Source organism: Budorcas taxicolor, chromosome 5 (assembly GCF_023091745.1).
Source record: "Budorcas taxicolor isolate Tak-1 chromosome 5, Takin1.1, whole genome shotgun sequence".
Classification (NCBI taxonomy): domain Eukaryota; kingdom Metazoa; phylum Chordata; class Mammalia; order Artiodactyla; family Bovidae; genus Budorcas; species Budorcas taxicolor.
In genome coordinates this window covers 87,401,130-87,417,777 of record NC_068914.1, presented here as the reverse complement: position 1 = coordinate 87,417,777, position 16,648 = coordinate 87,401,130, and the positions used below count along the sequence as shown (strand labels likewise).

At 38.0% G+C, this 16,648-nt stretch overlaps 1 protein-coding gene across 1 annotated transcript in view; it reads right to left on the bottom strand.

The window, feature by feature from the left end:
- Nucleotides 1-16,648, bottom strand: part of PTPRR (protein tyrosine phosphatase receptor type R) — a 275,894-nt gene that overhangs the window by 127,956 nt on the left and 131,290 nt on the right. The window contains exons 3-4 of the mRNA XM_052640206.1: nucleotides 3,366-3,479; nucleotides 547-702 (exon numbers count right to left, since the gene is read on the bottom strand). Coding sequence (XP_052496166.1) covers nucleotides 547-702; nucleotides 3,366-3,479 — 270 coding nt within the window. The remainder of the gene's footprint in view (nucleotides 1-546; nucleotides 703-3,365; nucleotides 3,480-16,648) is intronic.

Sequence of the window (16,648 nt, the reverse complement as noted above, 5' to 3'; positions counted from 1 at the left end):
ACACGTCCAGGCATTGCAACTAGGGGAAGCCCACGTGCAGTACAAAGACCCAGCACAGCCGAAAGGAAACTACTTTATTTCATTTAGAATTCCAAGGGGTCGCAAAGAGTCAGACACAACGGAGTGACTTTCACTTCATAGTGGGAAAAAGTGACCATTTTGACAACAAAAACACTGAGAAGCAAAACTGTTGAGGAGGAAAGATATCAGGGTGTTTTTTGGAACAGCTCAGTAATAAGCAATCAATTGACAAATATATCTAAATGACTTTTCTTCTGGACATTTTGTTGAATAAGTCAAAATAAATTATAAGGCCATAAAGATTGGAGAAGAAATTGTCAAAAAGTGAAACTTTGATATGAAAATGAACTTCCTTAAGGAATAAAAATACACAGAGTGAAATCAGAGAATTTTGACCCTAAGGGAGATTTCTATATTATCAGTTAACACACAATCAACAGCTTTCATCTCAAAGTTTCCTAGAATTGGGTTGTGTCACACTAACTGTGCAAAATTTTAAATGAAATATTCCACGCAACAACCTACCTCAGGGGAGACGTCTGTAATTCCAAACTGGGATAAACTCTGATGCAAAACATTGATATTGAGGGAACGCAGCACTTCTTCAGATGGCAGAGCATCAGAAAACCCTGCTTTCCGATTTATGGGAGATACAAATAGTTCAACACTGTTCTTCTTTTCCTAGGAAAAGTAGATTATTTGTATATGTTAGTAGATATGTGAAGCAAGTCTGGGAAATATTTTTTGCTTTTCCTCTAGAAATATTAAAGAAAACCAGAACCTTAGATTCCTAAATGGCATCTTGGAGATCACTTTTATTAAGTATTCTTTTGTACACTTAAAATTAGCAGCCCAAAGTCCCACATCTTCAAATGGCCTTCTTTCAATTAGTTAACATGTCTAGTTTTCTAATTTTATATTTCACTAGATGCTGGTTTATTTTCTTTTCGATACTATAATTTTTGAGATATATTGTTTAGATGTTTCCTGAGAAATTGTGTTTAAAGAAGTATTTCAAAATTGAATGAACTAAGCAAAATTTGATTTAACAGTACAATTATTAGACATTATCACCCCATCTTATAACTTGCATTAATGTGAAGACTGGACTAACTAAGGAAGGCGATGCTGTCTTTGAACTTACTTCCCTGATCCTGTTTTTCACCTTAAATATGTCACACTCTTAAGATCTATTGTTCAGTAGAAATGCAAGTGTTATGCAATGATATCATGTTACTTTCCTATTAGTCTGACCTCATTTGCTGAGACAGGGTGAGAGGACTTCTTACCATAAATGGCTGATGTGCCACACACCCATAAGAAACAAACACAACACAAAATGATGCTGCCATCGATGGATTCTCTTTCACAACTTACGCAAAACACTTATAAAGAAAACTGTGGTTAGGTTTTCTTTTCAATACACAGAGTTTTATCCTGCTAGAAAACTTTCTTTTTTTTTTTAAAGGAATATTTTCTTTGAATGCAATTTATCAGACATTCACTCAGGTATAAAATGGAGGACAGCTAGCAATCCAGGGAAAAATGTTTCTGTGTTTGCAGCAAACAACAGACAACAACTGGATATCACATAATGCTGATGTGAAAGATGTTGATAATAATTCAAATAGTTTATGATCTAATAGCAACGATAGTAGGGAGAGACACTTGTTTTGTACTTGTCATGCTTCCCTGTGCCTTAAACCTGTTACCTCCAGGACAGAGGTATTATAGTCATTTCATGTTGTAAATGAAAGAAACTAAGTAACCTGCCTTAGGTCATAGAGCTGGGGCAAGGCCAAACTGGAAATGAAATAGAATTCTGGGTCTGTCTCCACAGCACTTGCTCTTAATCACTATACTGTGCTTCCTCAGGTGTCATCATAACTCAAACTATTACAAAAACTACTCTTAGAAACAGACATGCATAAATGCTGCTAACATTCTCTGAAGATATGCATATCCCTCTCTAGGTGTGGCAAACCCCTCTTTTACCCTTTCAGAGAGCCATTATACTCTTTAAATCTACACACATAAAAGTATATCTAAGATATCTAAGTACATATATATATAAAATCTAGATCTAAGACATCTATAATACCTCACTTCTCACTTGAGTTAGGTACACTCTGGATATAAATAACTTCTTTCAAGGTAATGAGAAATGCTGTATTTCTTCTTCTATTGTTAAAAACTTAGTTTTTTTAAAAAAATCTTATTTAGTCCCAGAGATTAGCTGACTCACAGAATAAAAGTTATTATGGGGATGAACGTAATTCACTTGCCACACAGGAAAAAGGAAAAGAAATAATAATTCTAAACCAAAATTAAAAGCAAATTCTTCTCCATATGTGGAAATGCAGGTATTGATGCAATATAAAACTGGGCCCGAGCAGGAGCCTAAGAATTTAGGGCAAGGAGAATGAGAAGTCCTTGCTTGGGTTTCTAAGGCAGCAGAAATTAAGAACAACTTTAAAACTGTAAAATATTATTCCAAAGTCCCTTTTCACAGGAAGCTTTGATAATATGCTTTTTACAAAGAGAAAATCATAATATTTTAATCTGCCTTTCTTTTGCTCACACCCACTTTCAAGTACAGATGGGAACATGTAGTTGGATGATATCAAGGTCCCTAAATACTGAGGAGAGAAGGAAAAGAAAGGATATGGCTGATTGATAGGTCTAAAGTGGGCCTAATAGAAAAGATCCCTTGGGCTTACTTCATCCCACTTCAATTACCCATCCAAGTTTTCTCTTGACTTTTCAAAACTATTCTTGCATTCTCCTTGGACTGCTGTCCTTCAGGATGGTTCTTCTTCACTCTTTAATCAAAATCCTCTGCCTTCGTGTTCACTATCTTTTATCCTCCTATACCTAAAGGGATTTTAATAGATGCTGTCTGGAGACAGAGTCTTGCCTGATACAAAACATTTCTCTCTTAGGGAGAATATTTTGGGAGGAGTGTCAAGTTGGTGAGACAGGTATTTGGGGCCTTTCTATCTTTACCTACCAGGGTAGCTAGTCTTGAACTATGAGAAAGTTGACAAACATTCTCTGTAATGGACCAGATAACAGATATTTCAACTTTCAATTTAGACAGATGATCTGTTACAACTACTCAACTCTGCCATTGTAGCATGAGAGAAGCCTTAGACAATATGTAAACAAATGGCTATGGTTTGTTACAATAAAACATCTTTGACAAAAACAGGTGTTATGCCAGATTTGGCTCATGGGCCATAAAATGAACAGCATGGGTGTTCTTTATTATTGTTCATTATTCTTGAGCCCTGCAATAAAGATCAAAGCTTATACTCCAGAAATGCGAAATGTAGGTATCTTACAATGAGGCGATTGATATGCACTTGCTGGGGTAAGAGTCCTAAAGCTGCAGCTACTCCTTGGCGAAATATCCGAAGCAAGGTTATGTTCAGCCTGTTTACATCCATTTGCAGTGTCTGGAAAATAAAAATTCAAATTATAGTAAATATTTGATTTTCAACATTCAGTTCCTGATGGATGACTGACCACAGAAATTCCTGTGACTCTGAGAAATTCACAGCCGTGGTGCTTTATTTTATTTTTAATGGAGATAAAATTATAGGGACGTTTTACATGAAATTTTAAATGGTGTTAGTTAAGAAGATGGTACATTGTATAATAATGTGATTTGTCTAGTTATAATCAAGAATTCATATGAATGATCAATTCATAAAGAATTTCACTGAAACGTGTACTGATTTATTTTGCTTTAAGTCCAGATGATAGAATGGAACATGCAGCCAAGTACATTTCAATAATCCAAGCCAGAGGACATCTTTAATTTGTGTTCACACACAGTCACAGAGAGGAAGATTCTGTGTAAGTTCCATTAACACCAGACTTGGCAGTTTCTCTATAGAGCAATTTGCTGCCAGTGCAAGGCAGAAGAATGAGCTGCAATGATGCATTTTCAAACTCTGGTAAAGAAATCAATGGAACTGATAATTCAGTCTAAGGTAAATAATTCTTATTCAATTGCTTGGGCACACACTCTTAATTTTCAAATAGCTTTGGAAAAAGACAACTAAGTATTTAAGAATTCCTAAAATATAAACCAAGGTATGTAATTAATACTACATCCTTAATTTAAGCCATGGGTGCTGTTATTACATTCAAAATCAGTTAACTATGTATTTTCAAAACTGCATCATAATCACTTGAAACGGATGCTCTGCAAGGTGGGGAAACAAACCTTATAGGCATTTCTTATTTTATAACGCTTAATTCCCTAATTTGACCATAGAAGATTAACAGTAACTGTTAGATGACTGCAATACCATCTGTTCTATAAAATGAGGTGCAGGTCTATGTACACACTTTTGTGATTAAGCGATTGGCTTTAAGTGTAATCTACTGGAGTGTAAGAACTCTTAGAGGACCTTCTCCCAGTTTGCTGTGGAAGAAGAATTAATACTGCTTCAATAGTTTATAGCTTTGTTAGGAAATAGTAACTTCTCTATACATAAAGTTGGTACAAAATAAGTGATTGGAAACTGGACCAAATACTCATTGCTACAGGTGGCGCAGTGGTAAAGAACGTGCCTGACCGATGCAAGAGATGCAGAAGACGTGGATTCAGTCTCTGGGTCAGTAACATCCTTGGAGGTGGAAATGGCAACCCATTCTAGTATTTTTGCCTAGAGAATTCCATGGACAGAGGAGCCTGGTGGGTTATAGTCTCAGTTCAGTTCAGTTCAGTCGCTCAGTCATGTCCGACTCTTTGCGACCCCATGAACTGCAGCACGCCAGGCCTCCCTGTCCATCATCAACTCCCGGAGTTCACCCAAACCCATGTCCATTGAGTCGGTGATGCCATCCAGCCATCTCATCCTCTGCCGTCCCCGTCTCTTTCTGCCCTCAATCCCTCCCAGCATCAGGGTCTTTTCACATGAGTCAGCTCTTCGCATCAGGTTATAGTCTACGGGGTTGCAAATAGTCAGACACAACTGAGCATGCACACAAACACATACACAGAAATCAAAGGGAGTGGGGGAGGTCAGAAGAAGTGTACTGGTTTCCAGTCAAAATGTACACCCAGCTGAAGTTTATACTGCTTTTGCTCCTTCGAGTCTTTTAACACTTGCATAGGGGCAGGGGCCATAGGGCTTGGTCATGCTGGGTAGCTGGAAGACTCCTGGCAAAAAACAGAAATCCAGAAAAGGGAAGAACTATTGAAAAACTCTATCCAAAACCCCAACTATAAGGTACAATTTGCTTCTCGGGAGGGGAAAAGGAGAATTTTGCTGGGAGTATGTAGGAAAGCTACATTAATGCCATCAGTAACATACACAAAAAATCAAACAAAAGCCATTTAATGATCCACAGTTGTTTGTTATGTTATTCTCTGTGCTTTTCTATGGTTTAAAAATGTTTCCTATATACAAAAATACACGTTGATGCAGTGGTTTCCTAGGTGGCACAGTAGTAAAGAATCCGCCTGCCAATGCAGGAGACACAAGAGATGTGGGTTTGATCCCTGGGTGAGAAAGATCCCCTGGAGGAGGAAATGGCAACCCACTACAGTATTCTTGCCTGGAGAATCCTATGGACAGAGAAGCCTGGCAGGCTACAGTCCAGGGGGTCACAAAGAGTCGGACACGACTGAGTGACTGAATACACATGCTTTGATGCAGAAAGTAAAACTGAAAGATGAGTAGGATATGGAAATGCAGTAATGAGAAAAACCCAATACTTTTAAGCACACTTCATATTTTATGAAAACATGCTTTATGGAAAATCCAAAAGATTAGAAAAACTAAATCCATCTGGTAGCTCTGAGAAACAGAGACTTCCTCTTATCTAACAGCTTACTTTCAGCTCTGCAAAGCTGTGGAAGCTGCCAATAGATATTGGACCTTGCATTGGAGACTGTTTACTCCCCTTCCTCTGGAAAGCCCAGAGATGGGTTCCTCTGTTACTGCAAACACCGATGAGGAGCCACCGACTTCTGGCTCACCAGCAGTGTTTGTCAGGCAGGGTGAGCAAGCAGGCACAGCCCTTGATTCCCATGGGCATGATTTGGAGCCAGCAGTCTATGCTGAGAACTGCAAGCCAAGGGGGTTGTGTACGCACTTGAGAGCTCAATTCCCAGGGCCATGATTAACTGGAAGCTTGTAGCTGTGGAAACAGTATCAAAGTCTAAGTTTCTCAGATTGAAATGGCAAATGGATGTGAAATGGGAACTCAAGGTTTGAAATCACTCAAGATGGCAACATTCCAAGAAGGTAAAACTGTGCCTTTGAAACAGAAAATTTAGACTCCCTAACTAAAATGAAGAAGTGAGTTGAAGTAACTGGTTAAAACTCCAATCATCTGGTTCATTGGATCAAATATTTGAATAATTTACCTCAGTTCTCTGCTTGCCTGTGAAAAGCTGAACTGATCTCAGAGCACATGCAAGTATTTCTGACTATTCACCATAAAACAGTAATTTTAAAATACAGTACCAACAACAACCACAAAATGTATTGGAAGGCCTCTTACATGCCAGACATTATATACAATTACAATTGGAGAAAAAGAAAGGGTTCTAGACAAAATGAAAATTTTATTTCAGGGAAAATAAATATGACTTCCTGTAATAAGAGAATATATGTTACCTTCTTCCTCCTGGAGAGATGCTAGAAACACAGAGCTTTTTCTCATCCTAATATGTTAGATCATAACAGCTATGACAGAATATAAATTTCCATGGCAATAACAGTGTCACAACTTCAAAGTTACCATATAACAGTACAAGATATATCTCAGTCTTATTCTAAACCCATTTGGTCATTTAACATACAAATGACTGAAAATGTTAAGTTTAAAAGAAATTACAGCACTCTTTCCAAGTACAAATGCTAAGCCATTTCACAGTAATGAATGATGAAAATAGAGTTATTATCCCAAACAACTGAGTATTATTATTGATATTACTAATATCTAAACATATAAAAAATTGAACATGGTAAAAATTCAGAGATTTCAAGCTCTATTTGTATTTAAATTTATTGGGCTTCCGCCTTGCAAAGAGATTCCTGAGTCAGTTCCTTTGATCTGGGACCCTTGACCCCTCCCCCAGGTCTACTTTTTCCCACAGAGAAAATACCCCTGTGTAATATGAGTTTCTTTCTTTGGTCACCAGACAGTCTACTAAAGCATTTGATGCCTATGAGTCTTAGATATAAATCAATTTGAGGAAACTGATTAAAATGTAACACCTGAATTTATGTACCAGCATTATGTTTAAATTGTAAGTATGTGGCTAGCTTTTAGTTACTTATATTTAAAGGACAGTTGAATTACTTTTGCCTGGGGGGGGTCAGTTTTCTAAATGTTAGTCACCTCTTGAAGCTACTAGGCAGCTTGGTCTGTCATCTGATCACCCGAGTAAGAGTCAGGACCACACCTAGTGACCCTAGTAGGGGAGGAGGGCCAAAGAGAGGTCCTCAGAGCCCTCACAGAAGCCCAGTTCCAATTCCCAACAGCCACGAATGAGCCCAGCTTCCTTTAGGACAAGCCTGTCAGGAAGGCTCCACTCACCCCTTCCTAACTTTAATGTGTGCTCACTGCCACCCAGGATCTCTAAGCTCATTCTTGGCAAGGAGTTTTCCCTTTACGGCCAGCAGTTGGAATGTCAAGTGATTCCCAAGCACAAAAGCAAAAGTTTCTCTGTCTCTGAACAGAGAAGAAAACCTTGACCTATTGGAGGAATTTTATACATCACTCAATCCCTTCTTTTAACTGCCTACTGTCCTCTGCTGTCACTTACATACTAATCATTTTTATTTCCGTATTTCATGCTCCCACCTTTCTTAGAGTCCTACACCTGCAGCCTTCCACCTGATTGTTCCATTTATACCTCAAACACTATATTACTCAAACTGAGCTTAATGTTTTCCCTCTCCTCATCCACAACCAAATTTACTTCTATTTCTATATTTAATAAAATATAATGCTGTCAGATTTCCATGACCTCTCTTTCCCTTCCCTTTGCTTGCATCTTTCAGTTCTCTGACAATATTCTATGTTGAACTTTAGTTATTTTTGCTTAAATTTTAATAATAAAAATTCATATTACAAAAACTTTAAGTTACAGAAAGATATAGAGTAAAAAATGGAAGCATGCTTGCGTTAGCTTCTCCTAACTTTTCATTCCAATCCTCAGACACAACATTGCTATTTCTTGCGGTACTCTTGCAAATATTTTCTATGCATATAGAATGTAAAACAATGTATATTTTTTATATACCATGTTTATTATTATTAAATACAAATATTGTCCATAGCTTGCTTTATTCCACTTAATATATATTTAACTTATTAAATATATTCTAGATATATTTCTGTATTTACAATATATATTGTCATTAAATATCATATTTTGAGTTTCACCTAATAATTTCTTACTATAGTTTAGCTGATCCCTTTGACTTTTATTATTTTAATAGATCTAAATGTATTTTATGTTATGCTATCTTTTAAACTTTGTTTCTATACCTCCTTAGTTTTCTGTCTTTTGTTAAGTGGTATTTTTGTTTTTTTTGGTCATTCTAAATTTTTTTCTTCATGTGCCTATGTTCATAATATACATATTGCATGATAATATATTTAAATCTTTATTTATTGATTTGAAAACTTCAGAAAATATTTATTAATTGCTGCTATGAAAAGTGAGGACATGTACATCTCTTCCCATCAATTATCATGATCATTTTCCAGTTCTTATAATTACATTATTATTTTTGTATTGTTATATTTGATGATATTTATGTTTTTATGTAATACAGACTACTCACTAAACCTATTGTCTCCTCCTGGTATCTTAGCCCATTTATATCTTGGTGGAGCCATGTAATAGTGCTCACCAATTAATGTAAATAAAAGTGAAGTGACATTTTCAGCCTGAGGCAGTCTTCTCTACCCTCTCTCTTCCCTCTGTTTATAAGCTGCATGGGTCCAGCGTGACTCTGAAGACTGTAATGAAATCATAGAGCCATACAAAAGAAGACGCACAGGACCTGATCACTGCATGGAGCAGAGGTCCCATTCAACACTTGTTAAACAGCGACATGAGTTAGAAACAAACTTTTATTGCATTAAGTCACTAAAATATTGGGATTTTGTTAGCATTATTTACACTAATGGACATATTCTGTAATTAATAATTTTAAGGCTCTATAGTATTAGTTACATATTCATAGTCAAGATCACGATCAGCTCTTTTTCAGAAGGGCATACCATTCCTGAATTCTTTATTTTGATGTATTTCTAATTTAGCCATATTTCATTATCAAGTAGGTTCTTTACGGCAGGCTTCATAAGCACTATGTTTCCTCCCATGTTATGTGTTTGAAAATGTAGTTATGGTGCCTTTAACAATAAATTACAACTTGGTTGAATATTAACTTCTTGATTCAATCCTCATTTTTATTTTTTGCCTTTGAACTCTGCTGCTGTTATTCCAATGCCTCTTGGCATTGAAAATTGCTGTGAAAAATGCTCTGGCCTGAGGCCAGCCTGTCTTGTAGATAACTTGCTTTTCTGCCTACAATCTCATAGTAGTCTTTATTTTTTAAAGTGAAAAAGTTTCACCAGGATGTTTCCTTGATTTGATAGTTTTTGCAACATAGTATGCTCTTGATGCAGAGAAGGCAATGGCACCCCACTCCAGTATTCTTGCTTGGAAAATCCCATGGATGGAGGAGCCTGGTGGGCTGCAGTCCATGGGATCGCGAAGTTGGACACGACTGAGCAACTTCACTTTCACTTTTCAGTTTCATGCCTTGGAGAAGGAAATGGCAACCCACTCCAGTGTTCTTGCCTGAAGAATCCCAGGGACGGGGGAGTCTGGTGGGCTGCCATCTCTGGGGCTGCACAGAGTTGGACACGACTGAAGCGACTTAGCAGCAGCAGCAGCATGCTCTTGACGTCTACACATCCCAGATGTCTTGTTTCAGAAGTATTTCTTCCTATTACACATCTGAATGGTCTTTCTTCTAAATATTTTTTGGTTCATCTTTAAGGATACTAATTATGCAACTTTATATTCTTTCTTTTTAACCACTTTATGTACTTGTCTTCTCTTACCACTTCTTTATCTTTAGTTCATCAAAAACTTCTCAGGTCTACTCTGTGTTATGTGTTTTCAATAGAATTTAATCTAATTATTTGGTTTCTAGTGTGATTTTGATTCTGTAAAGTATGTTTTATTATTATCTTCATTTATCTTCAGAATTCTGTCAGTGTATTCTTTGCGATGTTTCAGATAAGATACATTCTCTCTTAACTGTTTCAGACGGGAAATGGCACAAAACTTTCGTTTATAGCTTCCTAATCTTCTCTATCCATTTTTAAATCTATTTTTTCCCAAAGAGTTCAGCTTCCTTTCTCTTTTAACATCCTCCAATGACTTTCTATTACATTTAGAATTAAATTCAATTACATGGCTTACCAGGCTTTACTTTATTTGGCTCCTGTTCCTCCTAAATGTCATCTCATGTCTCTCCCTCAAGTCACTCCACCCTTTTTTTCCAGCTCCTTAAACAAGCTGTGCTCATTCGCACATCATGGGCATGGCATCTGCCTGCCCACTGGATCGTCATTCAACATCACTATATGGTGGGTCCTTCTGACCTTTCTGCTCTCAGTTTAAGTGTCGTCTCCTCAGACGGGTTGTCCTAGCCTGGCCAATCCCTATCACATCACCCTGCTTTATTTTCCGGATAGCATTCCTCACTATCTTATAGCTTCTTGCTTCTTTTTTTGTTGTTTGCTTATTATATACCTCCCTTCACTAAAATGAGCCTGGAGGAGGGCATGGCAACCAACTCCAGTAATCTTGCCTGGAGAATCCCATGAACAGAGGAGCTTGGCGGGCTACAGTCCATGAAGTCGCAGAATCGGATGTGACTGAAGCAACCTAGTATGCATGCATTCACTAAAATGTGAGTGCCGCCCTTGTGGAATCTTGCCTTTCTGGTTCTCTGTTATATCCCCAGGACCTGGAATAGTGTCTGGCACTTGGTAGGTGTTTAATAAATCTTTGTGAAGTGAAGGAATATGTAACTCATCACATTCAACATTGTGTAGTTACTATGCTTGACCCATGAGTAGCACTCGCTTGAAAGTTGTGGGTCCACTTACACACTTATTTCTTTCACTGGATATGCACCCCAGCACTACACAAAGCAAGGGTTGGTTGAATCCAAGGATGCAGAACCTCAGATATGGAAGGCCGACTGTAAGGTTACATTTGGATTTACAACTGAACATTGGGGTCGGTTCAGCTAATCTTCACATTGTTCAAAGGTCAAAAACTGTAATTGGGTGGAGCTTCAATGCTGGGGCTTCCCAGGTGGTGCTAGTGGTAAAGAACCCACCTGCCAAAGCAGGAGACATTAGAGACACAGAATCGATCCCTGGATCGGAAGATCCCCTGGTGTAGAAAATGGCAACCCACCCCAGTATTCTTGCCTGAAGAATCCCATGGAAAGCGGAGCCTGGTGGGCTTTGATCTTCACAACTGAGTGCACACATACACATGCACACACATACACACACACACACACACTGACTACTACACCATTCGGGGGGGGAAAAATCAGTTTATTTCATCTAACCAATTCTTTGAACCTTGTTTCTAACTCACAAAATCAATATCAGCTTCCTGAGTTGTGTGTTATACTGTTTGTAAACAGCACTTAATCAGTGTGTATATTTCTTGTGACTAATTTGAAGAGTTTTAAACTTTATCTTTCTAATTTTAAAGACCAAATATGCTCATGATAGGAGATTTAGAAACTTCAAAGAATTAGGAAAAAAAATATTATTCATAATAGTTTATTCCATCACCCTGAAATAAAGCTTGTGGTGTTTTAGTGTTAGCTTTTTTCTAATATGTAGGTAATATAATGTAATGTGCACATATATTATATATATCAGTACAGTTCAGTTCAGTCGCTCAGTCATGTCCGACTCTTTGTGACCCCATGAATCGCAGCATGCCAGGCCTCCCTGTCCATCACCAACTCCCAGGGTTCACTCAGACTCCCGTCCATTGAGTCAGTGATGCCATTCAGCCATCTCACCCTCTGTCGTCCCCTTCTTCTCCAGCCCCCAATCCCTCCCAGCATCAGAGTCTTCTCCAATGAGTCAACTCTTCGCATGAGGTGGCCAAAGTACTGGAGTTTCAGCTTTAGCATCATTCCTTCCAAAGAAATCCCAGGGTTGATCTCCTTCAGAATGGACTGGTTATGTGCATATATAATACATAATCTAATATATATTATATATCTAGTATATAATCATACAAATATGTATCCATTTTAATGTGATGCTATAATTGCCATGTCTCTATGCCTTTTCTCTTCCCATAATGTTAGGAGGAAACACTATTCCCCAACCCTGATGTTTTATTCTGTATGGTGACATCTCAAATATAGTAATATTCCTGGTTCCTCCCCTCCTCAATCTCCCCAGGGGAGGGTAAGTGATATGTAATTGGTGCACTTGGAATGAGACACTGGGGCATATGCAGCTCTGTACTTCCTTTAGGCGTCTGCTTACCTGTAAAGACAATACAACCTGGTATGCTCTTTGCAAATAGTAAAGGAAGTTGGGAAGGCTCTGTCCCTTCCAGAGGCCCCAGTTGCCCAGTACTCTTGTGACTGGTGGGTGAATTTGCTAAAGAAGGAGAGGCAGGCACAGAAGTATACTGTCATGCTCCTAAGTCACAGTCCAGCAGCTCCATCAGCAATGAAGTTACATTTTTTATCTTCACAGGTCTGTTTCCTCTGTCTTCCTCAGGCAGGAGAAGGGAGATGCTATTTCTTGTCCCCCTCAAACACTAATACATGGTGCAACAAAGCTATACATTACATTGTACCCCATTGCCCACAGCCACAAAAGGCAAAATGTCTCAACAACTATTTTTGTAGTTGGCCTTGATTTCAGCATGGATATTTACAGGGGTGGCAGGGTTCAAGGACAATCAAGTATATAGTGCTGTGGAGTCAAGAGCAGTTTGTGAAAGAGGTTTGTCAATACTGCTGGATGCTGCTGAAGGTTAAGAAAAATGCAGACCGAGGAAAGGTTCTTGGATTTGTTGATGAGAAATAATTGGTGATCTTCAAGTAATGAATCTCCAAATGTGGTTCATGGTCCATTGGGAGGCCAAGTGAATCCTCACTGGAACTTATTTGAAAGTGCGGGATCACTGTGTAGATACATGTGTGCCTGGGGTACAATCCCACAGACTTTCTTTTGTCCTAGGTATGTGTGTTCAGTTGCTCAGTCATGTCGAACTCTTTGCAATCTTTTGGACTATAGCCCACCAGGCTGCTCTGTCCATGGGATCTTCAGGCAAGAATACTGGAGTGGGTTGCCATTGTCACCTCCAAGGGATCTTCCCGGCTCAGGGATAGAACCTGAGTCTCTTGCATCTCCTGAATTGCAGGCAGATTCTTTACTGCTGAGCCATCAGGGAAGCCTTCTTCTGTCCTAAAGGGTCCCTTAATGAGTTTTTAAGAGTTAGTACAATTTGATACTCATAAACTAAAGTTAGTGTGTTATGAATGTATATTGAGACTTTGGTAGGGAAGGTGGGGTGTTAAGATGTGATTGGATACTGAAAAAACAGGCAGAACACCAAGGCCAGTTTTTTCTGAGAACAAAGAAGACAAGATGGTAAATAGATAGAAAAATCTTTTCCCTTCAGGTGGTAAGAATTTTGACCTTTATACTACAGCAATCATGCATCATGTGACTTTATCTTTCTTTTTAAGATCTCTACACTGTGATGAGCTACCTCTTTTAACACAGGACATGCCAATACTACTTTTAGGCAGAGTAATGTTTTGTGAGATTTTGAAAACAATTACAATGTCAGATTCATGAGTTTCTCATATCCTAGACTCCGTTAGAGCTGCTGCTGCTGCTGCTAAGTCACTTCAGTCGTGTCCTACTCTGTGTGATCCCATAGACGGCAGCCCAACAGGCTCCACCATCCCTGGGATTCTCCAGGCAAGAACACTGGAGTGGGTTGCCATTTCCTTCTATGGGCTGCTAAAACAACTGATTAGCTAATCAGTTAAAACAATTTATGAGGAGCTAAATGAAAATTGGTAGAGAGTGAGAAAATGTATCTAAATTCTTATTTAGAAATGAAAGACCTTGTGGACCAGGGAGGTGTTCAAGAGCTTCTTGAGTTATGTTCTCACACATTTAAAAGCTCTGGAGTACTCGGTTTTCTAATAGCTAGAGAGAATGAATATGACTTAAAATAATTATGAGTTTGGAAGTTGCACACAGGTAAGCAAACACCAAATAAGAAAACTTTGCCACAGTATAGTATAATAGTTAAGAGCATGGTTAGTAAGACAGATTTTGATATATCCTGGGCTGAGTGACCTTGGTCAAATTACTAACTCTCTCTGAGCCTCAGTTTCCTCATCTGTCAAATCGAACGTGAACGGCATACTTTTCACAGGGCTTTTGAAGATCACCTGTTATCAAACATAAAACAGCTAGAACTGATAGATAAAAAGTGCTCCATAAACTTTGCTTAAAAATATGGATTGACTGTACGTCAATGTTAAAAACAATGAAGTGATCTACTTCTCTGGATACTCAGCACACGGGTGAGGAGCAAATCTGCTGACTAAATGAAGGTCTTATACTTATTTCCTGGAACAGTAATAATATTAATATACTAAGAAGTGGCCTGATTGGATTTCCAGTGCTTACATTTACTGATTTAACAATCAAAGGACTTTGGCCAAAAGTCAATTAGGAAATCTAGGTCAGAGGAAAAAGCAATGGTCAAACAATTTGGTTTTGCTAAAGTGACATAATTTTGGAAGAATACATCCATGAGGTTTAAGGTTAAAATAGCACATTTTAAGAAGGGTTCTTTGATTTCAGAATCTCTACTTCCGTTCACTTCCTGCTACACTCTTCCTAACCATGGTTGTGTGAACCATCAACTCAGATCCAAATTGTATAAAAGACTCCTTATAGCTACTGAATCAAATATATATTCATGATCCTTTTCTTGTTTCTCTCTCTACTACTACAAATTAAATATTAACAAGAAACAGTCAAATCTAGGGATTTAGATTGGAATCCGTACCCTACTCGTTTGAAAAGCTTTTTACAACCAATTTTTTCTTCATTTCATTAATCTCCCTTTTCTATTTTAATATTACCTCTTAATTAGTGCTCCCTTTCACATCCTCTAATAACATTCTTGTAAAAAAAAATCTTTTCTTTTGCCTTTAAAGACTCTTCTGTTGGAATTTCACTGATGGTCCAGTGGTTAAGACTCTGAGCTTTCACTGAAGGGGGCACAGGTTCAATTACTGGTTGGGGAACTAAGATCCTTCATTTCATATTCCTTGTGGCCAAAAGAAAAAAAGCCTCCTATAAATTTAGCAATGAAGTTAAGATTTTAAATACATTGTTCTTAAAACTTTAAATTCTATTTAATTTGGAGTAAGCCCCCATCTTTATAATGAGCTATTTTAAAAAATCATGAAATGGTGAAGGTCTTGACTTTTCCGAGTCAATGGAGGAGATGAGGCTTCCAAAAATTACAAAATAACACTTCATATACTTTTATGATACTATCATTCCTATACCTTGTGACTTGGTGTCCATTTACACTTAGAAAAATATTTTAATAAAAGTCACAGATACATCTATGGGTAAGATAGAAGAAAATAGAGTTTTAACACAGTTCTTTGGAGACAGGAGAAAAATCACGATTCACCCACAAATAGATATTACTCTGAGTACAGTAAACAAATATAATAGCAAGTTACTTGCTTTTAACAGAAATTTCAAGTCTCATTATTATAAGCTCCAGTCAACAGAAATTTCCGTATTCAACTCCCCTGATTATGTTTTCTACCTTGTACTGATTATTGTTTCTTCTCCATTATTCTTATTCCTGTGTTGCCTTTTAACCTCCTCTCTGTTGTTACTTCCCCTCCCTGTCCTTCAGCCATCTCTTTTGCTGCAGGCAGGCACAGTAACCAAAAGCTTGAATGGAAAATGGCAAGAATCAAGGCCAGGCAGAAACTCTACAGACAAAAGCCCAATGCTCAGACGAATGTTGCCTGAAAAATGAGGTCAGACTAATTCAGGTTTCTACATTCAACCCCGTCAGGATGAACTCTAATCATCACAGCCATGACGGCTCCATTCATGCAGCTTTTCTGAAAAGACGGAGGAGACATCTGACCACCGAATGCAGTAAGAATTGTGATCAGGCTGATTTCTAAGTGGCATTTAGGGATGCTTGGAAATAGACATTCCAGGGCAAAGTAATAATCCTTTAACTCCTCAAGCACTTTGCTTCCCAGTCAGAAAGAGATGCTTCCCAAGCCATCAAGCATATAAATAACCACCTTAAAAAATGAAGAAACTAACAATCATTATAGACCCCGGATGCTTTATCCATCTGTGGGTTGAATAGGGAGATTGTCCCCTTTTATTTTTATGGACTTATGTGCAATCAACAGGAATATATTCTTTGGGGACTTCTGACTTTTTTCACATGTGAAATCTTGATCTGTGAGTGGCAGGGAGGACCACACAGGCT